This window comes from Onychomys torridus, chromosome 1, assembly GCF_903995425.1.
Source record: "Onychomys torridus chromosome 1, mOncTor1.1, whole genome shotgun sequence".
Classification (NCBI taxonomy): domain Eukaryota; kingdom Metazoa; phylum Chordata; class Mammalia; order Rodentia; family Cricetidae; genus Onychomys; species Onychomys torridus.
This window is the reverse complement of record NC_050443.1, coordinates 84,297,340-84,318,795: the sequence shown is the minus strand read 5'-3', so window position 1 is coordinate 84,318,795 and position 21,456 is coordinate 84,297,340. Positions and strand designations below refer to the sequence as shown.

General features: G+C 51.6%; 2 protein-coding genes across 3 annotated transcripts in view; both read left to right on the top strand.

Moving 5' to 3' along the window:
* Nucleotides 1-14,320, top strand: part of Dchs1 (dachsous cadherin-related 1) — a 34,471-nt gene extending 20,151 nt beyond the window's left edge. The window contains exons 3-21 of one of the 2 annotated variants that reach the window (XM_036190044.1): nucleotides 1,357-1,545; nucleotides 1,638-1,869; nucleotides 2,004-2,240; nucleotides 2,697-3,722; nucleotides 3,918-4,111; nucleotides 4,329-4,425; nucleotides 4,529-4,686; nucleotides 4,875-5,736; nucleotides 5,828-6,067; nucleotides 6,190-6,315; nucleotides 6,805-7,014; nucleotides 8,022-8,900; nucleotides 9,018-9,131; nucleotides 9,287-9,498; nucleotides 9,586-9,740; nucleotides 9,936-10,066; nucleotides 10,150-10,433; nucleotides 10,780-10,918; nucleotides 11,237-14,320. In XM_036190044.1, coding sequence (XP_036045937.1) covers nucleotides 1,357-1,545; nucleotides 1,638-1,869; nucleotides 2,004-2,240; nucleotides 2,697-3,722; nucleotides 3,918-4,111; nucleotides 4,329-4,425; nucleotides 4,529-4,686; nucleotides 4,875-5,736; nucleotides 5,828-6,067; nucleotides 6,190-6,315; nucleotides 6,805-7,014; nucleotides 8,022-8,900; nucleotides 9,018-9,131; nucleotides 9,287-9,498; nucleotides 9,586-9,740; nucleotides 9,936-10,066; nucleotides 10,150-10,433; nucleotides 10,780-10,918; nucleotides 11,237-13,848 — 8,097 coding nt within the window. In that variant the 3' untranslated portion in view covers nucleotides 13,849-14,320. The remainder of the gene's footprint in view (nucleotides 1-1,356; nucleotides 1,546-1,637; nucleotides 1,870-2,003; nucleotides 2,241-2,696; nucleotides 3,723-3,917; nucleotides 4,112-4,328; nucleotides 4,426-4,528; nucleotides 4,687-4,874; nucleotides 5,737-5,827; nucleotides 6,068-6,189; nucleotides 6,316-6,804; nucleotides 7,015-8,021; nucleotides 8,901-9,017; nucleotides 9,132-9,286; nucleotides 9,499-9,585; nucleotides 9,741-9,935; nucleotides 10,067-10,149; nucleotides 10,434-10,779; nucleotides 10,919-11,236) is intronic. The other variant, XM_036190053.1, reaches the window with a different exon arrangement.
* Nucleotides 14,321-15,083: 763 nt separating this feature from the next.
* Nucleotides 15,084-20,972, top strand: Tpp1 (tripeptidyl peptidase 1). The gene is made up of 13 exons (XM_036209301.1): nucleotides 15,084-15,133; nucleotides 15,248-15,319; nucleotides 15,588-15,727; nucleotides 17,079-17,229; nucleotides 17,417-17,544; nucleotides 17,686-17,864; nucleotides 17,978-18,176; nucleotides 18,433-18,621; nucleotides 18,859-18,928; nucleotides 19,318-19,438; nucleotides 19,559-19,717; nucleotides 19,895-20,020; nucleotides 20,195-20,972. Exons 1-13 carry the CDS (start codon nucleotides 15,090-15,092, stop codon nucleotides 20,333-20,335), a joined length of 1,719 nt encoding a protein of 572 aa, XP_036065194.1. The 5' UTR covers nucleotides 15,084-15,089; the 3' UTR covers nucleotides 20,336-20,972.
* Nucleotides 20,973-21,456: the final 484 nt, after the last annotated feature.

Here is a 21,456-nt window from a genome sequence, read left to right as displayed (position 1 = left end):
TCACAGCCTGCAGCAATCAGCCACCAGCTAGCCCACTATGGAGGGACTAGTGTGCGCTCAATGTGTAAAACTGAGCGTGAAAGAAAGTTTTGTTACAAAGCAGGGTGACTGGATGCCTATTCACTCAATGCACAAATATGCACAGAGCATGTACTGTGTACCTGGCCCTGTCCTAGGCTAAAGTGCATGAGCCACATTCAGAAACCACAGAACAGACCCTGTAGTGATCAGACTCAACTGTGTAATGAACACGCTCAGTAAAGATTAGACATGTAAACTGGGATTGGTGGCAATCCTAGCACTCAGGAGGGTGAGGCAGGAGGATCATAAGTTTACGGCCAGCCTGAGCTGCATAGTGAGATCTCCATCTCAAAACAAAAACAAGACTCCCTGCACACAAGATTAGACTTAAAATATCAATCTTAGTAACTATCCATCAACCAATTCTCTGCTTGAAGTGATTAGGAGACTTTATGAGGATAGTAGTTTCCTGTGATCCTCTGGAATTAGAGTTTGCTGCCCTTAGTACGCTACTTTGTGGTTGGTCCTTGTTATGTGCAGGTTCATTACTCTGTAAAATTTATCTGTAACCCTAGACACATGCAGCCACGAGTTGCCTCATATCTAGGTTCCCAGCTTGAGGTTGAAACAGGTGACATTTTTCTTCTTGTCTCAGCTCTTGTCCTGTAACCACGTGTCCTTTCTGAGCTCTATTTTGTTGTTTTTGTGCTTTCTATTAGTGATTTTGCTGTTTAAAACAATCCCCAAGTAGAACGATAGAGCTCTGCCTAGTTTTATGCCTTTCAGAATAAAATACATGCATTAGATAAGCTTTAGTTAGACAGAAGTTACAGTAACTAAGTATACCATGGCTGCATCTTTACTGTATTGTGTCTGTGAAGTCAGTGTTAATGAATCAACACTACTATATATTAAAGCGCCTTCAAGCACACATCAAACAAGGTTACAGATTGATGATTGCAGCTGTGCCACTGCCCACAGGGATTCATGCAGAAGAAAGTCTGTCTCCTGGGATATCTGGACCCACAGCCACAGTAAAGGGCTGTTTCCAAGGTTCAGCCTTGGCAGGGTCTTATTTGCCATTTAACACACACACACACACACACACACACACACACACACAAACACAAAAAAAAAAAAAAAAATTGTAACCAGAGCCTCCCAGGAACCTAAGTGGTGGGTTCTGGCCTGGGGTTGGGTTTTGGTCCGTGTTCTGGTCCTCTGTGTGTGCACCATCCAGGGTCTTTGGGCACCAGCAACGCTTTCTAATCTCAGTTTAGCTCTGACTTTTCTGACCAGCAAGAGGGGGCATCACTTACCCCAGCCTCTCCCCAGGTGACAGCCACAGATGCGGACAGTGGTCCATTTGGCCTCCTCTCCTATTCCTTGGGTGCTGGGCTTGGAGCTTCTGGATCTCCCCCATTCCGCATTGATGCCCACAGTGGTGATGTATGTACCACTCGGACCCTGGACCGTGACCAGGGACCTTCAAGCTTTGACTTCACAGTAACAGCTGTGGATGGGGTAAGTAAATGAACCTTGGCCAGGGATATTGGGGTAGAGTTCTCACCAAGGCTCGACAAGGCCTACTGACTGATGGTTACATGTTCCACCAGGGAGGCCTCAAGTCCATAGTGTATGTGAAGGTGTTTGTGGCTGACGAGAATGACAACCCACCTCGGTTTTATCCACGGGAGTATGCTGCCAGCCTGAGTGCTCAGAGCACACCAGGCACAGCTGTGCTGAGAGTGCATGCCCATGACCCTGACCAGGGACCCCATGGGCGACTCTCCTACCACATCCTGGCTGGCAATAGTCCCCCACTCTTTGCACTGGATGCACACTCAGGTGAGGATCCTCCCATCACCAGGACCTGCTATCAGCCCCCTCGTTCCACCCACCTAAATGATATATTGCCTCCTCTTTCTGGGACCTTTCCCTGTTCTTTCCCTCATCTGCTTTTGCTTCTCTTCCTTCTCCAGGGCTGTTGACAGTAGCCTGGCCCTTGGCCAGACGGGCTAATTCTGTGGTGCAGCTGGAGATTGGCGCTCAGGATGGAGGTGGCCTGAAAGCAGAACCCGTTGCCCGAGTCAACATCAGCATTGTGCCTGGAACCCCCACACCACCTATATTTGAACAACTACAGTATGTTTTCTCAGTGCCAGAGGATGTGGCACCAGGCACCAGTGTGGGCATAGTCCAAGCACACAACCCACCAGGTATCAGATATCCCAATATTGTCTTCCAGTACCATCTCAGGGTGACCCCAGAGCAGCACACCACTGGGAGCTCTAATACAAAATAGTATGGCACATGAACATCACCCTAATGCCAACCAGTTTCCCTGCCAACACCTGCTCCTTTCCTTTTTAAAAAAATATTTTTTCTTTATTAAGAAATTTTTTATTTATTTTACATACTAACCACAGATCCCTCTCTCTTCCCTCCTCCCACTCCCCTCCCCAGCCTTCCCTCCCCACACTCCATTCCCTCTTCCAAAAAGGTAAGGCCTTCCATAGGGAGTCAGCGGAGCTTGGTACATTTAGTTGAGGCAGGTCCAAGCCCCTCCCCCAGCATCAAGCCCTCCCCTTTCTTAATACTGTGTAAAGCACAAACGTGGGAACATTAATAGGTGACCCATACCCCTTTCCTGATGTTTCTCTCTTTCTCCCTAGGTCGCTTAGGGCCTGTGACCCTCACACTATCAGGTGGGGACCCCCGAGGGCTCTTCTCCCTAGATTCACCCTCAGGGCTATTAAAAACACTCCGCCCTCTGGACCGGGAGCTTCTGGGACCCGTGGTAGAGCTAGAAGTTCGAGCAGGCAGTGGAATCCCCCCAGCTTTTGCTGTGGCTCGGGTGCGTGTGCTGCTGGATGATGTGAATGACAACTCTCCTGCCTTCCCTGCCCCTGAAGACACCGTATTACTCCCACAAGACACTGCCCCAGGGACTCCCATCTACACGCTGCGTGCTCTAGACCCAGACTCGGCTGCTAATAGTCAAGTCACCTTTAGTCTACTTGCTGGAGGTGATGGAGTGTTCACGGTGGATCCCGTCACAGGCCATGTCCGGCTTATGGGACCTCTGGGGCCTCCAGGGAGACCAGCCCATGAGTTGGAGGTGGAGGCCCGGGATGGAGGCTCCCCACCACGCACCAGCCACTTTCGGCTTCGTGTGGTGATACAGGACTTGGGCGTCCATGGGCTGGCTCCAAAATTTGACAGCCCTACCTACCGTGTGGACTTGCCCTCAGGCACTACCACTGGAACTCAGATCTTGCAAGTGCAGGCCCAGGCACCAGATGGCAGCCCTGTCACTTATCATCTAGCAGCAGATGGAGCCAGTAACCCCTTTGGCCTAGAGCCACAGAGTGGGTGGCTGTGGGTACGGGCAGCACTGGACCGTGAGTCCCAGGAGTTATACACATTGAAGGTGATGGCTGTATCTGGTTCCAAAGCTGAATTAGGGCAACAGACAGGCACAGCCACTGTCAGGGTCAGCATCCTCAACCAAAATGACCACAGTCCTCGCTTGTCTGAAGAGCCCACCTTCCTGGCTGTAGCAGAGAATCAGCCTCCAGGGACAAGTGTAGGCCGAGTCTTTGCCACTGACAGAGATTCAGGACCTAATGGGCGTCTGACCTACAGCCTTCGACAGCTGTCAGAAGACAGCAAGGCCTTCCGCATCCACCCCCAGACTGGTAAGCACTGAGACCTCACAACCTCATCTCCAGACTGGCAAATACCCAGACAAGATCTCCAGCCCAGATCTTGGCTATAAGCATTGGGATTCAGACTGGAGTTTGGCTCTGGTACTTACCCAGCCACTACTTATCTGTAGTTCCCAGGCTCTGAATCCTAAAACAACCCATCACAATCTCCATCTTCACTTCCAGGAGAGGTAACTACACTCCAAACCCTGGACCGAGAGCAGCAGAGCAGCTTCCAGCTCCTGGTGCACGTGCAGGATGGGGGGAGTCCGCCTCGCAGTGCCACAGGCACTGTGCATGTTGCAGTACTCGACCTCAATGACAACAGTCCCACTTTCCTGCAGGCTTCAGGGGCTGCTGGTGGGGGCCTCCCTATACAGGTGAGTAAAGTGTCAGGACCACATTCTGAAGAAGTATAAGAGAGATGGGGAGGGGTCTCCCGATTGAGCTGTGCATATAGGTAAGAGAGACTCCCTCCTAGAACAGGTGTAAGACAAAAGGAAAACAGTTCCTCCTATACATAAGTGAATGGAAGCCAATTCTGGGTTATTTTAAGCAGTGGAAGGAGACAACTGTAGGTGAGTTGTGTTCCCACAGGTGCCAGACCGCGTGCCTCCAGGAACACTGGTGACTACTCTGCAGGCCAAAGATCCAGATGAGGGGGAGAACGGGACCATCCTGTACACCCTAACTGGTATGAGGGCAGGGAGGAGAGAGCCTGGGAGCAGCGATCAGCGCTTGCATGGCCTTTCTTGCTCTGGCTGCCAAAACCTCATCCTTCCTCTGCTTGTCCCCAGGTCCTGGCTCGGAGCTCTTCTCTCTGCATCCTCACACAGGAGAACTGCACACGGCCGCATCCCTGGTTAGAGCAGAGCGGCCCCACTATGTGCTAACTCTGAGCGCTCACGACCAAGGCAGCCCCCCTCGAAGTGCCAGCCTGCAACTGCTGGTGCAGGTATGGCTGCCTTTCCTAAAGTCCCCTGGTCTGGGTCCCCTCCTATAGATTCAGCTTCTTGAGATCCTTGGACTCTTTGTCAGTCCACTCTGACTAACCTTCCCTACTACCCAAGAAGCCAGCACAGACCCTCGTTTACACAAATCCTCCTGATTCAGTTCCCCCTCCCCCACTCTGGTGCGTAATAGGTGCTTCCCTCCACCCGCGCGGTGGAGTCACCGGATCTCACTGAACCTGACCCTGGAGCAACAGTGCCTGTAGTCCTGACGGTGACAGCAGCTGAAGGACTTCGACCTGGATCTTTATTGGGTTCGGTGGCCCCACAGGAGCCAGTCAATGTGGGTGCACTCACCTACACGCTGGTGGGTGGCGCCGACCCCGAGGGTACCTTCGCTCTAGACTCGGTCTCTGGTCGCCTGTACCTGGCGCGTCCCTTGGACTTCGAGGCCGGGCCGGCCTGGCGCTCGCTCACGGTGCGCGCCGAGGGGCCGGGAGGCGCAGGCGCGCGGCTGTTGAGAGTGCAGGTGCGTGTGCAGGACGAGAATGAGCACGCTCCTGCTTTCCCGCGCGACCCCCTGGCACTGGCGCTACCGGAGAACCCCGATCCTGGCGCCACGCTGTACACTTTCCGTGCATCGGACGCAGATGGCCCAGGTCCCAACAGCGATGTGCGATACCGCCTGCTGCGGCAGGAGCCCCCGGTGCCCGCCCTGCGCTTGGATGCGCGCACCGGGGCGCTCAGCGCTCCCCGCGGCTTGGATCGGGAGACTACACCGGCGCTGTTGCTGCTGGTGGAAGCCACCGACCGGCCAACCAATGCCAGCCGCCGCCGGGCAGCGCGCGTTTCGGCGCGCGTCTTTGTCACGGATGAAAACGACAACGCCCCAGTTTTCGCCTCCCCTTCTCGGGTGCGGCTCCCGGAGGATCAGCCGCCTGGACCCGCGGCGCTGCACGTGGTAGCTCGGGATCCAGACCTGGGGGAGGCTGCCCGCGTGTCCTATCGCCTTGCGGCTGGAGGGGACGGCCACTTCCGGCTACACGCTACCACCGGTGAGAGTTGAGTCTGGAGTGGGAGGTGTGGAGGGTGCTCAAGTGCAAGGAATGCTGAAGTTGGCTACCAACCTCCTTAACTGCTGCCTAGGAGCGCTGTCTGTGGTGCGGCCTCTGGACCGAGAACAACGAGCTGAGCACGTACTGACAGTGGTAGCCCTGGACCATGGCTCCCCGCCACGTTCATCCACTCAACTCCTGACTGTCAGTGTTGTTGACATCAACGACGAGGCACCCGCTTTCCCTCAGCAAGAGTACAGCGTCCTCCTTCGTGAGAACAGTCCGCCTGGCACATCTCTGCTCACTCTGAAGGCAACTGACCCTGACCTTGGTAAGACCTGTAGGAATAAATTATGGAAGGGATGGAGTAGGGAATGAACTGTTAGAGGGATAGAGCAAGGGAACAAAAGATATACTTACCGTCTGATCATCCTCCATGCTGCCTGTCTTTAGGGGCCAATGGGCAAGTGACTTATGGGGGTGTCTCTGGCGAGAGCTTCTCTCTGGACCCAAACACTGGAGTTCTCACGACTCTGAGGGCCCTGGATCGGGAGGAGCAGGAGGAGATCAACTTGACAGGTATACTGACAGGACCTCCAAAAGCTAGAGGCAGTGTATACAACACAGCTCCCGTTACATTTTGGGAGTTTCAAGGTAGAGTGTAAGATGAACTAACGTCTAGCCTGTCATCACGTATTTTCCAGTGCATACTGCATTCTTTACACTCCTTTGATTATACTGAAGCCATTTAGCAGAGGGGTTAAGTGACCTGCTCAAGCTAACAGGGATTGGAAGTGGCAGGGCTGAGAGTTGAGTTCAGGCTTTGACACCTAATTTATTGTTTCTGACACATTACCACTAACTGAAGCTAGTTGCATATAGTCAGCATGGGATGTAGAAAGGAAAAGAGTGTTTTCTGACATGTGTGTTATGTATGCCCATCTGTGTGCCCCAGGGTGTGCTGTGAGATAGACATTTTCTGTTTTATGTGTGTACCTGGTGAACATGTGTATGGGTTTCTCCATGGCATGAGATAGGGTAGATCTTGTTGATTTTGTTTCTCCACAGTATATGCCCGGGACAGGGGCTCGCCACCCCTGATGACTCATGCCATAGTTCGAGTGACTGTGGAAGATGAGAATGACCATACTCCAACCTTTGGGAACACCCACCTCTCCCTGGAAGTGCCTGAAGGCCAGGACCCCCAAACCCTTACCACCCTACGGGCCTCTGATCCAGACAGGGGGCTCAATGGAAAGCTACAGTACCGCATCCTGGGTGAGAGGAGGCGTCCAGGGCCACAAGGCCAGCACCTACTTGCCTGGTTCTTGCTGCTCCTTGGCTCTTGTCATTTTGTGACAATGTCTCTGTGTCTCTTTCCCCTTCTTCTGTCTATTTCTTTCCAGCTGATCGGTGTATTTAAGTTACCTCTTCTAGCATCTCCAGTTCTTTATCCTTCTCTATGCCTGTTGTCTTTATCCTATTCCTTTTACTCGTCTCTCTACAGAATGAATTGTTTTCAAACGTTTTTGGTTTCGGGGACTCTTAAAACTTTGTTCTATGTGATAGGGTCTCAACTATGTTGCCAGGCTTGAACTCATGATTGTCCAATTTCAGACTCCAGAGTAGCTGGGATTATACTGCTAAGCCAGGTATACTTTTAAGTTTTGAGAATCCCAAAGGGCTCATAGGTAGTATGTTAAAAAACAGTATTTACTGTGTTTCATATTAAAACTTACAAAAAATTAAATATCATAGAGGAACAAACGATTAAGGATATTGCTTGCTATTTCTCCACAGGCATAAGAAAATGTTAAGATTTCAAACAAACTGTTGAACAGTATTGAGGTTGCAATGATCTTAAATGTAACTAAAGGTCACCAGGGCAAATTGACTCTCTGAAAAAATAACTTTCTTTTTAAACGTAGAATATTCTGGAAAACACAGTACACAAATACGTGTTCTGTTAACCAAATGAGAATGTCATACAACACCCACAAACCCCACTTTACATTTGTGAGAATGAAAAGGCATATAATGTTTTATGAAAATACTTTGATTATATATATTGAAAGGGTCTTGGGGGACTCAGGGGTCCCAAGATCGCATTCTGTGTGATTTATATATAGTGTTCCTCTTTGCCCTTGGTGTTCCTCTTTTCTCTTTGCCTTTGTGTTTCTTTGCCTTTCTTCCAGCTCTTCTATGGCTTGTATTCCTGTTGTTACCTACAAGTTACTCCTACTCATGGGCTAACGTGCATGTTTGTATATGCATATTCTCTGCAGATGGAGATCCTTCAGGAGCCTTTGTCCTAGATCTTACTTCTGGGGAGTTTGGCACCATGAGGCCACTAGACCGGGAGGTAGAGCCATCATTCCAGCTGCAGATAGAGGCCAAGGATGGAGGCCAGCCAGCCCTCAGTGCCACCTTGCTTGTGACAGTGAGAGTGCTGGATGCCAATGACCATGCCCCAGCCTTTCCTGTGCCTGCTTATTCTGTGGAGGTTCCCGAGGATGCACCTGCAGGGACCCTACTACTGCAACTACAGGCTCATGACCCTGATGATGGGGACAATGGTCGTGTGATGTACTACCTGGGTGCAGGTACAGCAGGGGCCTTCCTACTGGAGCCTACCTCTGGAGAGCTGCGCACAGCTACTGCCTTGGACAGAGAACACTGTGCCAGCTACTCCTTCTCTGTGAATGCCGTGGATGGTGCAGCTGCTGGGCCCCTGAGCACCACAGTACCAATCACCATCACAGTGCGTGATGTCAATGATCACGCACCGACTTTCCCCACCAGTCCTCTGCGCCTCCGCCTACCCCGCCCAGGTCCTAGCCTCGGTACACCAACCCTGGCTCTAGCCACACTTCGAGCTGAAGATCGTGATGCTGGTGCCAATGCCTCCATTCTATACCGGTTGGCAGGCACACCACCACCTGGCACCACTGTGGACTCTTACACAGGTGAAATCCGTGTGGCTCGCTCTCCTGTAGCTCTGGGACCTCGGGATCGTGTCCTCTTCATTGTGGCCACTGACCTTGGCCGACCAGCTCGCTCTGCCACTGGTGTGGTCATTGTTGGAATACAGGGAGAATCTGAGCGTGGGCCTCGCTTTCCCCGAGCTAGTAATGAGGCTGTTCTCCGTGAAAATGCACCCCCAGGTTGGTCCCCAGTTATGTGTCTCAGATTTGAGCCCCTGGAAGGACTGGAGTTAGTCACTGACAATGTCATGACCACAGTCCAGCCAATGCCATGTCTCTCTCTTGTCTTCCCTACAGGAACTCCAGTCATCTCCCTAAAGGCTGTCCATTCAGGGGGCTCAAATGGACCAATCACCTATAGCATTCTCAGTGGGAATGAGAAAGGGATATTCTCCATCCAGCCTAACACAGGTAAGGAACAGGAAAAGTCTTGTAAGGAGAAAGGCTCCTAGAGGAGTAGGTTCTCTGGGCCAGAACGGCTTTTGGTCGGGGGAGGAGTTGCCCTCAGAGAAGAAGGCTCCCGAGCAAAGAAAGGAGCGATGGCTGATGCAGGCTGTCTCCCACAGGAGCCATCACAGTTCACTCGGCAGAGGGGCTCGATTTCGAGGCAAGCCCACGGCTCCGACTGGTGCTGCAAGCAGAGAGTGGAGGAGCCTTCGCTTTCTCAGTGCTGACCCTGACCCTTCAAGATGCCAATGACAATGCTCCCCGTTTCCTGCGGCCTCACTATGTGGCTTTCCTGCCAGAGTCCCGACCCTTGGAAGGGCCCCTGCTGCAGGTGTGGGGTGTGGTGGGAAGATAAGGGACAGGGCTGGTCAGACTGGTTTGTGGCCACGCCCGTGTCAGCAATCTTTACACTTACTAGGTGGAAGCAGATGACCTGGATCAAGGCTCTGGAGGACAGATCTCCTACAGTCTGGCTGCATCCCAGCCAGCACGGGGCTTATTCCACGTCGACCCAGCTACAGGCACTATCACTACCACAGCTATCCTGGACCGGGAAATCTGGGCTGAAACACGGTGAGACCTGGCACCTGTGAGTCCAAGACCCCATCTTGAGTCTGAATGGATTCAAGCCCTGTCTTGTGTTTCTCTCACTCCCCAGAGCACACCTAGAATTCCTCCAAAACTAGGCTTGGTCATGAATCCTCCTTGCCCTTCCCGGGGTTCATTCCTATCTCTAGGCCCTGCTCCCTGACTGTGCTCTGTATCTAGGCTGGTCCTGATGGCCACAGACAGAGGAAGCCCAGCCCTGGTGGGCTCAGCTACCTTGACAGTGATGGTCATCGATACCAATGACAATCGCCCCACCATCCCCCAGCCCTGGGAGCTTCGCGTGTCGGAAGGTGAGGGCTGAGTAGAGCAAGAGGTGTAAAGGGCTCCCCTAGTGAGGAGTACTCTGCAGTCACCTTTCCCTCATGTTTTGCAGATGCACTGTTGGGCTCAGAGATCGCACAGGTAACTGGGAATGATGTGGACTCTGGGCCAGTGCTATGGTATGTGCTGAGTCCATCTGGGCCTCAGGATCCCTTCAGTATTGGCCGCTATGGAGGACGTGTCTCCCTCACGGGCCCCCTGGACTTTGAGCAATGTGACCACTACCACCTACAGCTGCTGGCACATGATGGACCTCATGAGGGCCATGCCAACCTCACAGTGCTCGTGGAGGATGTCAATGACAATGCACCTATCTTCTCACAGAGCCTCTACCAGGTACCAAATCTTTCTGGATGTCCCCATGCCTGGGCCTGGGCCTGTTCCTGTTGGAGCAATATAACAGAGGTAGACAAGCGATTAGACTGGGCTAGTTGTTGGGGTTGATGTAAGAATGGGTGGGAAGTGTCCTATTTTAGGCCAGCTTTCCAAGTCTGTGAACTGCATCCAAGTTCTGCGTTCTGTGATGAGAAGGGAGAAGGTGGGCAGTTCTTATTCCTATGCTAGATCTTATCTTAGCTGGATGCCAAGTACAGTCCATAGGGCCGACCTCTAGCTCATAGGCTAAGGGGGACAGCAGGGCAGCTGGGAAGCTTGGCCTTGAGTACTTTCTGTTACTCTTCAGGTGATGATGTTGGAGCACACCCCGCCAGGCAGTGCCATTCTCTCTGTCTCTGCCACTGACAGAGACTCTGGTGCCAATGGTCACATTTCCTACCATCTGGCTTCCCCTGCTGAGGGCTTCAATGTTGACCCCAACAATGGTATGTCTTCCCCAGAATCTGACCCCTTTATCATTGAGTCTATTAGGTTATATTTAGCTCTCAGTCCTAAAATTTGCTACTTCGTCATATCTCGACTCCTGGATCTCTGACCCAGGGAGGACATCCACTGCCCCCTATCTTTAATGAAAGTCCCTCCTGACTGTTTCCTGAGCTTTGAATACCTGAGGACACTGCATACTGTCCCAGCACACGGGCAGTCTGACTCCCAGAGCCGTTGCCTAGACTCTGGAGAATTGCTCTTGTTGACACAGTGGCATCACTGAATGGTCATTTCTTTCCCTACCCTTCTCATCTCAGGAACTCTGTTCACAACAGTAGGAGCCATGGCCTTGGGCCATGAGGGGCCAGGAGTGTTGGATGTGGTGCTGGAAGCGCGAGACCACGGGGCTCCAGGCCGGGTGGCACGGGCCACCGTGCATGTGCAGCTGCAGGACCAGAATGACCATGCCCCAAGCTTCACACTGCCACACTACCGTGTTGCTGTGTCTGAAGATTTGCCCCCTGGTTCCACCCTGCTCACCCTGGAGGCCACAGATACGGATGGAAGCCGCACTCATGCCACTGTGGACTACAGCATCATCAGTGGCAATCGGGGCCGAGTCTTCCAGCTGGAACCCCGGCTGGCTGAGGCGGGAGAGGATGTTGGGCCAGGTCCCCAGGCATTGGGCTGCCTAGTGTTGCTTGAGCCTCTAGACTTTGAAAGCCTGGCACAGTACAATCTAACTGTGGCTGCAGCTGATCGGGGACAGCCACCCCGCAGCTCAGCCGTGCCAGTGACTGTCACTGTACTGGATGTCAATGACAACCCACCTGTCTTTACCCGAGCATCCTACCGTGTGACAGTACCTGAGGACATGCCTGTTGGAGCTGAGCTATTGCATGTGGAGGCCTCTGATGCTGACCCTGGACCTCACGGCCTTGTGCGTTTCACCCTTAGCTCAGGTGACCCTTTGGGGCTCTTTGAGCTGGATGAGAACTCAGGTGCTTTGCGACTGGCTCATCCTCTGGACTGTGAAACCCAGGCTCGACACCAGCTTGTGGTGCAGGCAGCTGATCCTGCTGGAACACACTTTGCTTTGGTACCAGTAACAGTTGAGGTCCAGGATGTGAATGACCACGGTCCAGCCTTCCCATTGAATCTGCTCAGTACTAGCCTTGCTGAGAACCAGCCTCCAGGCACTCTAGTGACCACACTACACGCAATTGATGGGGATGCTGGAACTTTTGGTAGACTTCAGTACAGCCTATTGGAGGCAGTGCCAGGGCCTGAGGGCCGTGAAGCATTTTCACTGAACAGCTCAACAGGGGAATTGCGGGCACGGGTGCCTTTTGACTATGAGCACACAGGGAGCTTCCGTCTGCTAGTGGGTGCTGCTGATGCTGGGAATCTCTCAGCCTCCGTCACTGTGTCAGTGCTCGTTACTGGAGAAGATGAATATGACCCTGTATTCCTGGCTCCAACTTTCCACTTCCAAGTGCCAGAAGGTGCCCAGCGTGGCCACAGCCTGGGTCATGTGCAGGCCACAGATGAAGATGGGGGTGCCGATGGCCTGGTGCTCTATTCGCTGGCTACCTCTTCCCCTTATTTTGGTATCAACCAGACGACAGGTGCTTTGTACCTGCGAGTGGACAGTCGGGCCCCAGGAAGTGGAACAACCACCTCTGGGGGTAGTGGCCGGACCCGACGAGAAGCACCTCGGGAGCTAAGGCTGGAGGTAGTAGCGAGAGGGCCTCTGCCTGGATCCCGGAGTGCCACAGTACCCGTGACTGTGGATATTACCCACACTGCTCTGGGCCTGGCACCTGACCTCAATTTGCTATTGGTCGGGGCTGTGGCAGCCTCTTTGGGAGTGGTGGTGGTGCTTGCCCTAGCAGCTCTGGTTCTGGGCCTTGTTCGAGCACGGAGCCGCAAGGCTGAGGCAGCCCCTGGCCCAATGTCGCAAGCAGCACCCATAGCCAGTAGCTCTTTACAGAAGCTGGGCCGGGAACCCCCAAGTCCACCACCCTCTGAACACCTGTATCATCAGACTCTCCCCAGCTATGGTGGGCCAGGAGCTGGAGGACCCTACCCTCGTGGTGGCTCCCTGGACCCTTCACATTCAAGTGGCCGAGGCTCAGCAGAGGCTGCAGAGGATGACGAGATCCGCATGATCAATGAGTTTCCCCGTGTGGCCAGTGTGGCCTCCTCCCTGGCTGCCCGAGGCCCTGACTCAGGCATCCAGCAGGATGCAGATGGATTGAGTGACACATCCTGTGAGCCTCCTGCCCCTGACACCTGGTATAAGGGCCGAAAGGCAGGGTTGCTGCTGCCAGGTGCAGGAGCTACTCTGTACCGAGAGGAGGGGCCTCCAGCCACTGCTACAGCCTTCCTGGGGGGCTGTGGCCTGAGCCCTGCACCCACTGGGGACTATGGCTTCCCAGCAGATGGAAAGCCATGTGTAGCTGGTGCACTGACAGCCATCGTGGCTGGTGAAGAAGAGCTCCGTGGCAGCTATAACTGGGACTACCTGTTGAGCTGGTGCCCTCAGTTCCAGCCTCTGGCCAGTGTCTTTACAGAGATAGCTCGCCTCAAGGATGAAGCTCGGCCATGTCCTCCTGCCCCCCGTATTGACCCGCCACCCCTCATCACTGCTGTGGCCCACCCAGGAGCCAAGTCTGTTCCCCCGAAACCTGCAAGCACAGCTGCAGCCCGGGCCATCTTCCCACCAGCCTCTCACCGCTCCCCCATCAGCCATGAAGGCTCCCTGTCCTCAGCTGCCATGTCTCCCAGCTTCTCACCCTCACTGTCTCCTTTGGCTGCTCGCTCTCCTGTTGTCTCACCTTTCGGGGTAGCCCAGGGCCCCTCAGCTTCAGCACTCAGCACAGAGTCTGGCCTGGAGCCACCTGATGACACAGAGCTGCGCATCTAGCTGTGGCCCGACCTGGGCCCCGACCTGGGATACGTACAGTGTCCCCAAAGCAGGCCCCATTCTCAGCCTGCCCTGGGCAGCCTCGGACCATGACTGACCATGGGGAGGCCACCCAGTCCCCAGCTCTCCACCCAAACTCTTATAGTTGGTTCAGGCCACACATTTCACCCCAGTCTCCTCAGCACTAGGACCACAGAGGGGCTGTTGGTCACTGACCTGTGGCCAGATCCAGTGTGGGGAGATATAAGAATGAGGCAACAGCCTTGGGGTCTTTTCAGTCAAGACTTCCTGTCCTGCACCAGCACCCTGCAATGGAGCTGAGACTTTATTTATTGGGGGGTAGAGGGATGGGGGAGGTCCCTCCAACCTGTTAGGGCCCAGCTTCTTTGGGTTCCTCTGACACCCCTGACCCTGCCCAGAACAAGTGCCAATTCTCACTCTGGAGCCTTAATAAACTGCAGTTTGTATCCAGCCTCCGGCTCTGTTCTGTCAGGGTAACCAGAAGTCACCTGGAATAGTGCTGTGGATACCTGGCATGCATAACACCTTAGGAGGCCCGGAGGGATGGAACACACCAGAACATCTGGGGTAGGGCTGGCACTGGGAGCTCAGGAGCCTAGCCTTGGTCTCTCTGAAGCTTCCCTTCTGACATGAGCAGGAACTCAGGTGCAGTGGTTCCTGGAGAGACAGCTGAATAGAGAGAAGGCTAGGGTACTAAGCCTGAGGGTCTAGAAAGAGATGGGGGTGGCTACAGGAACAGGTAAGTGAAGAGATGCTCAGCCCTGCCCATGCACACATACCTTGGAATCATGAAATGTCCACATTAATAAGAGCTCACATTTGCTGAGTCTTTGCCAGGTCAGTCTCAGCTACATGATTTGCTTGCTTTATCTCAGTGTACATTTTCACTCTCACGTACGAGGTAGATTGCTTTTATGTAACAGTCACTGAATTTTAAATGAAGAAACCTAAGCTCTGAGAGCTTTGTTTTCTAATACTGTACAGCCAGGAGTAACCCACACCTATGAGCCTTCACCACCCACTCCTTTGTGATTCCTGGAGAGACAGACATGAGGAGTGAGGAGCCCTGGGCTTGGATGCTCAACACAGCATAGAGGAGGTATTCTGATAGCACCACTGCATTCAAAACAGCTCATTTGGGAGGGAGGAGTCAGCAACGTCACTAGTTACTAGGCAGGGAGATGGAGGAGGTGACAGGCAGTGCTCATGTGACTTGTCACATGACTTCAGATCAGCCGAAAGCCAAAATGGGACGCCAAACCTGGTGAGAAATTGAGGTGGGGAGGGCAGCCAAAGGGGATTACATTAGAGGGGTCACATGTGGAGGGAATACAGTGGTGGTCCAGCTCCTGATGAAACTCACCTGCCGTCCCTGCAGCCTCCTAGGGCTCCTTGCTCTCGTCATCACTGGCAAATGCACTTATAGCCCTGAGCCGGACCAGCGGTGGATGTGAGTTGATTTCGAACTGCCCGTGCCTTCCCCATACCCTTCTCTGCAGTCACTGACCTGGTCCTATCTTTCCTCACCCTTACAACTGCTCCTAGTGCCCACTCTAGCTTTATGCACCACCCCTTAGACTTAATCTCCTGCCTTAACCTCCTCTGAAACTTATCTGCCTCTGGAAACCCACCCAGAGTCTTAGTTCTTAATCCCAAACTCTCCACCATCTGGGATTTCCCATCGATGGCCTAACCAAGTCATATCCCTGGCTCTGCAGGCTGCCCCCAGGCTGGGTGTCCCTAGGCCGTGTGGACCCTGAAGAAGAGCTGAGTCTCACTTTTGCCCTGAAACAGCAGAACCTGGAAAGACTCTCGGAGCTGGTGCAGGCTGTGTCGGATCCCAGCTCTCCTCGATACGGTGCCTATCAGAAGTGGGGGCAGGAAGCGGGAGGCAGGAACAGGCAGGCACTGGCTGGTGCAGATCATGTAGGGTCATGTTTCTGTATGACACTAATTGCAGTACCTGCCACATTCACGTACACACATACCCCAAATTTAACACCTCAGTTCTTCAGGTTTAAAACAAAGAACAAATCTGGGCCTACTGGCATGAGGTAGTAATCCTAGCTACTCAGGCTAAAGTAGGAAGATTTTGAATCCAAGGCCTGCTTGAGCAGTGTAGCAAGACTGTCAAGATTTTTTTTAAGTGTTTTTTTTTTTTGGGAGGGGGAGGGAGGGCACTTAGGTAGCTCATTGGTAGGGTACTCACCTAGTGTGTGTAAAACCATAGGTTCAACCTCCAGTAAGACAAGGGGTGGGGTGGGGTAGATGTGTTTGAGAGCACGTTTTATAATCAGATCTAGATTAAAATTTTGACTTCTACTTACCAGTTACCAAATGGAGAACTAGCACTTAGTATGTATAATTATAAAATCATGGCCCTTCCCCTGATGTCATATCTAGTCCTACACCCTCCTCTGTTCCAATCCTGCAGTTGCTAGTTCAACTCCTAAATTGTCTTTGGATTAATCCACCCTGGCCATCCCTCTTGCCACCAGCTCAGTTGTTTATTCTCTCTCCTGGACTACTGCCCAGCACCCTGAGTGGTTTGCAGTTTCCTCTCTCCCACCCCTCTCCCCAGAGCACTCTTCACACTATTCCAGAGCATTCTCTCTGATGGTCAGGCTGGATTGGATCCTTTCCTGCTTAAAGTTCTGCATGGTGAGGAAAGGGTGTGTGTGCGCGCGCGCACGCGTGCGTGTGTGTGTGTGTGTGTGTGTGTGTGTGTGTGTGTGTGTGTGTGAGAGAGAGAGAGAGAGAGAGAGAGAGAGAGAGAGAGAGAGAGAGAGGGAGAGGAGGCAGGGGAGAGGCATCTTCAGATTACCCAAGAAGCTCTTTGCATGTAGGGAAGAATGACTCACCATTATGTTGTTTAAAATCAACAAGTATGAAGATCTGAGCTAAATTAGATGGTTCTGTATAATTGGCTCAAAAGTTTTGAAATATTTTTTTTTGAAGATAAGCTTAAAATTGAACATTTAAAGTTTATTAACTTCCTTGAATTTTTGTGACTATGGCAGTGCATGCTGTGCATATTTCCTGGCCATGACATTCCAAGTCTCTCCAGCCTCTTCTCCCCTTAGATTCCCAATATGCCTATCACCTACACAAACCTCCTTGGGAAGTCTTGATGTTTACTGATTGAGGTCCAAACAGGCAACCCAGGAGAACCACTAATCAAGACAAGATCCTCTTCTTAACCCCTGCAGGAAAGTACCTAACCCTACAGGATGTAGCTGAGCTGGTCCAACCAGCACCACTGACCCTGAGCACTGTCCAAAAATGGCTCTTGGCAGCTGGAGCCCGGAACTGCCATTCAGTGACCACACGGGACTTTGTGACTTGCTGGCTAAGTGTCTGGTGAGAAGTAATGATTGCCCCATGGAGTCAATTGCCCCACCAAAGAGACAAAATACTCCCAAAGGAGGAAGCTGAAAGCTTGCTGAGAGCCTGTGGGTGTAGCTAATGCATGGGGAGATGACTGACTAGTAAGTGGGGCTCAGGCCATTTCTGCTCCCTTCCATGCTTCCTGTTTTCTGACTTCCAGGCAGGCTGAGCTGCTGCTCCCCGGGGCTGAGTTTCATCGCTATGTGGGGGGACCTTCGGAGACCCATGTTGTAAGGTCCCCACATCCCTACCAGCTCCCCCAGGCGTTGGCCCCTCATGTGGACTTTGGTAAACCCAATGGGGTTGGTGGAGGTTGGGGAAGGCAGATCTAGAGGCTGAAGTTTAGATGCCACAAGAGTCATAGGGTGCTGGAGTAGTAAAGTAAGTGGTAGTGTTTATAAGCCCTCCTTAAGCCTGACTCTTCCACAGTGGGGGGGCTGCACCGTTTCCCCACCACGTCGTCTCTTAGACAACGCCCAGAGCCACAGGGGGTAGGAACTGTTGGCTTGCACCTGGGAGTGACGCCGTCTGTGCTCCGTCGGCGATACAATCTGACAGCACAAGATGTGGGCTCTGGCACCACCAACAACAGCCAGGCCTGTGCCCAGGTGAGCCATGAGAAGCCCTGGGGTCCTCACCGCCTCCTCAAGATATCTTTAGTGCCTTACTACACTGGACCTCACTCTCTGATTCACGATCCCTGATTTGACTGTTTCCACAGTTCCTGGAACAGTATTTCCATGACTCAGATCTGAATGAGTTCATGCGCCTGTTCGGTGGTGATTTTGCACACCATGCCTCAGTAGCCAGAGTGGTTGGAAAACAGGGGCGAGGCAGAGCTGGAATCGAGGCCAGTCTAGATGTGGAATACCTGATGAGTGCTGGTGCCAACATCTCCACTTGGGTCTACAGTAGCCCTGGTATTGCTAAAAGAATTAGTTGGGGGTGGTGGTGGAAGAAATGGGTTGGAGTAGACTGTTGATCTCTGCTTCATTTTGTCAAGGGGATGCCATAGACTGAAGGGAGAGTCTAGCAACTCTTCAATGACCACCCGTATCCCTTCTTATTTTTTTTTTTTTTTTTTTAGCTAAGGATCGAACCCAGGGCCTTGCGCTTAGCTAGGCAAGCGCTCTACCACTGAGCTAAAAACCCAACCCTTCTTTTAAAACAATCCAGGCCGGCATGAGGCACAGGAGCCCTTCTTGCAGTGGCTCCTGCTTCTCAGTAACGAGTCAACCTTGCCACATGTACATACTGTGAGTTATGGAGATGATGAGGACTCTCTCAGCAGCATCTACATGCAGAGAGTCAACACTGAGTTCATGAAGGCTGCTGCTCGGGGTCTCACCCTACTTTTTGCCTCAGGTAACCTTCTACCCTAAACTTCTACTTCCCATCTGCCCCACCTGGACATGTTGCCTCAATTGACACGTCAGCCTGGTTTCTGCCTCATAAAAGAACTCAGAGCCTTAACAGGGACTGGCATGACCTGTAAACTCTGACCTGCAGTAAGAGGTGACACCTACATTTCTTCTCTGGCATATGAGCCTACACCCCCAAGTTCTCACCAACTAATCTGAATATCTACTATGTCTCTCCTAGGTGACACTGGAGCTGGGTGTTGGTCTGTCTCTGGAAGACACAAGTTCCGCCCTAGCTTCCCTGCTTCTAGGTAAGCACCCCTCAAATCTTTCACTTGTGACTCTGACCCCACCAGGTGCTCCTATGGATCAGCCTTCAGCTTTACCTGTCTTGATTGCTGCACTCCCTCTTTTCTTCACGTATGTCCCAGGCTACTAGACTCCTGAGCACAACATGGCTACCAGTGTTTCTCTTTCTTAGTCTTAGGCATTTTAGTTGCAGAATTTTGTTTTCTTTTTCATGTAGAAAAGTATGTACAATCAACTCAAGCCATGTCTTAAGAGCTTTCAATCTCTCAATAAACCCTGTATGCAGGTTTCCACAGTCTTATTCCCTTTTCCAGTAAAACCCAGACTCTACCCACACCCCTCCCACCCATCTTTGGAGTCACCCACTATCTGAGTACTGTCTTCTCTTTAGCCCCTATGTCACTACAGTAGGCGGCACCTCCTTCAGGAATCCATTCCTCATCACAAATGAAGTAGTTGACTATATCAGTGGTGGAGGCTTCAGCAATGTTTTCCCACAGCCTTCATACCAGGTTTGTGCATGTTCATGTGGATATATGGAGGATAGCAGCGGGGTGGGGGAAGTGATCCTCAGTCCAGCAGCCTGCTGAACAGGCTACAGACTAATACTCAGACTCAGAAATGTCCTTCAGGGGGAAGCAGTGGCCCAGTTCCTGAAGTCCAGCTCTCATCTACCACCATCTAGTTACTTCAATGCTAGTGGCCGTGCCTACCCAGATGTTGCTGCACTTTCTGATGGCTACTGGGTAGTCAGCAACAGGGTCCCCATTCCATGGGTATCTGGAACCTCGGTGAGAATCAGTTTGGCTCTAAACCCTCTACTCAGGAACTACCCTTATTCCTCTACCTACAAAATCTTGTACCCAGAATCCCTGACTCCTTAGAGACTTCTGATCTTTGCAAGAATCATTCTGCAAAAGTCTAATCACTCTGAAACCCTGACCTATTCTTGTGTCTTCACCTTGCAGGCCTCTACTCCAGTGTTTGGAGGAATTTTATCCTTGATAAATGAGCACAGAATCCTCAATGGCCGCCCCCCTCTTGGCTTTCTCAATCCAAGGCTCTATAAACAGCATGGGGCAGGCCTCTTTGATGTAAGTGTTGGAGGAAAGAGGGTAGATGTTGTCATAGGATATGGGAACGGCTAATGTGAACTTGGGGCACTTTTGCTATATGGGATTGCCTCTGTGATGTGAATATAAATAAGGTACACTCTAGAAGTACTGGTACCAGCAGGCCCAGATCTGATGCCCATCGCCTCCTCCCAGGTAATCCAAGGCTGCCATGAGTCCTGTCTGAATGAAGAAGTGGAGGGTCAGGGTTTCTGCTCTGGTCCTGGTTGGGATCCTGTGACAGGTTGGGGAACACCCAACTTTCCAGCCCTACTGAAGACTCTACTCAACCCTTGACCCTTCCCTTCTGGGAAAGCAGAACTGTCCCCTGTGCTACTGGAGAAGGCTTAGTCCCCTCTTCTGCCTCAATGGAAGCCCTGCTAAACTCTTAACTCTTGCCTCCTGCAGACATCTTTCCCTAATCCTCAAATGCTGCGAGCAGGACTTGATTCCCAACCCTACTGTGTTCCATCAAACTCAGGTCCCCTAACTCAACAAGATGTTATAACTAGCATATGTGTCTCCCCCTTTCCCGTCTCTTCTTCCTCTTTCCAACTTGAGATGTGAAAGGAGGCTGAGGATGTTGTCTTCCCATTACTGATACTATCAGGCCCATCTGGGGCATACCACCTCTGCACTGACTGTATGCTCTATTTCTCTTCAAGTTTTCTTCCTAATGCACTGTAATGAGACCATTGCACTAATTGTTTAGTTTTTCTTCCCCTGGCACTGAGGAGAAATGGTCTCCCTGACATTTTATGCAGTGTACACTTCTCAATCATTTTTTTTTTTTTTTTAAAGAACAGGTTGCCAACAATCTCATATTCTAAAGAAAGTTAAAAATTTGTAAACTCAAAGTGTTTTAAATATGTTCTCATTGGCAAAATTTCTCAACAAAATAAATAGGTCATTACAAATGAATGTCACCTTTAAATTTTGCTTCAACAATTTTTTTTGTAATTTTTAAAAAATTTACATTTTACTTCCCCCTTCTTGGCTACGATAAAGCAATATTTGGTCTTTATTTCAGCTGTTAGATATTCATAAACATCTAGCTTCTGTGAACCTGGGTTTTTGGTCTTTCCTTCAGTCCCCATTCATCCTTTCTCCTTGGCTTCCAGTGCATACCCACCCTAACCACACCAGTTTGCCTCCTTTCCCGCTAACTCCTGGAATTCAGGTGTTCTTCATTGCTCTAGCCTTAGTTTTTTGCTTTTATCACTTCCTTCATCATCCCTCAAACAAATCACTGACATCTATACCCATAGTGATTGATAGATACCTCAAGTGGAAGATACCTCAATACTTCATCTCCCTCCTACCCAAATCTCAACTATTTTATCTCTTGGTATATAATACAATGCTTCTTTCAAACAAACCCAAAACCTATAACCCTTAACTCATTTTTTTTTTTCACC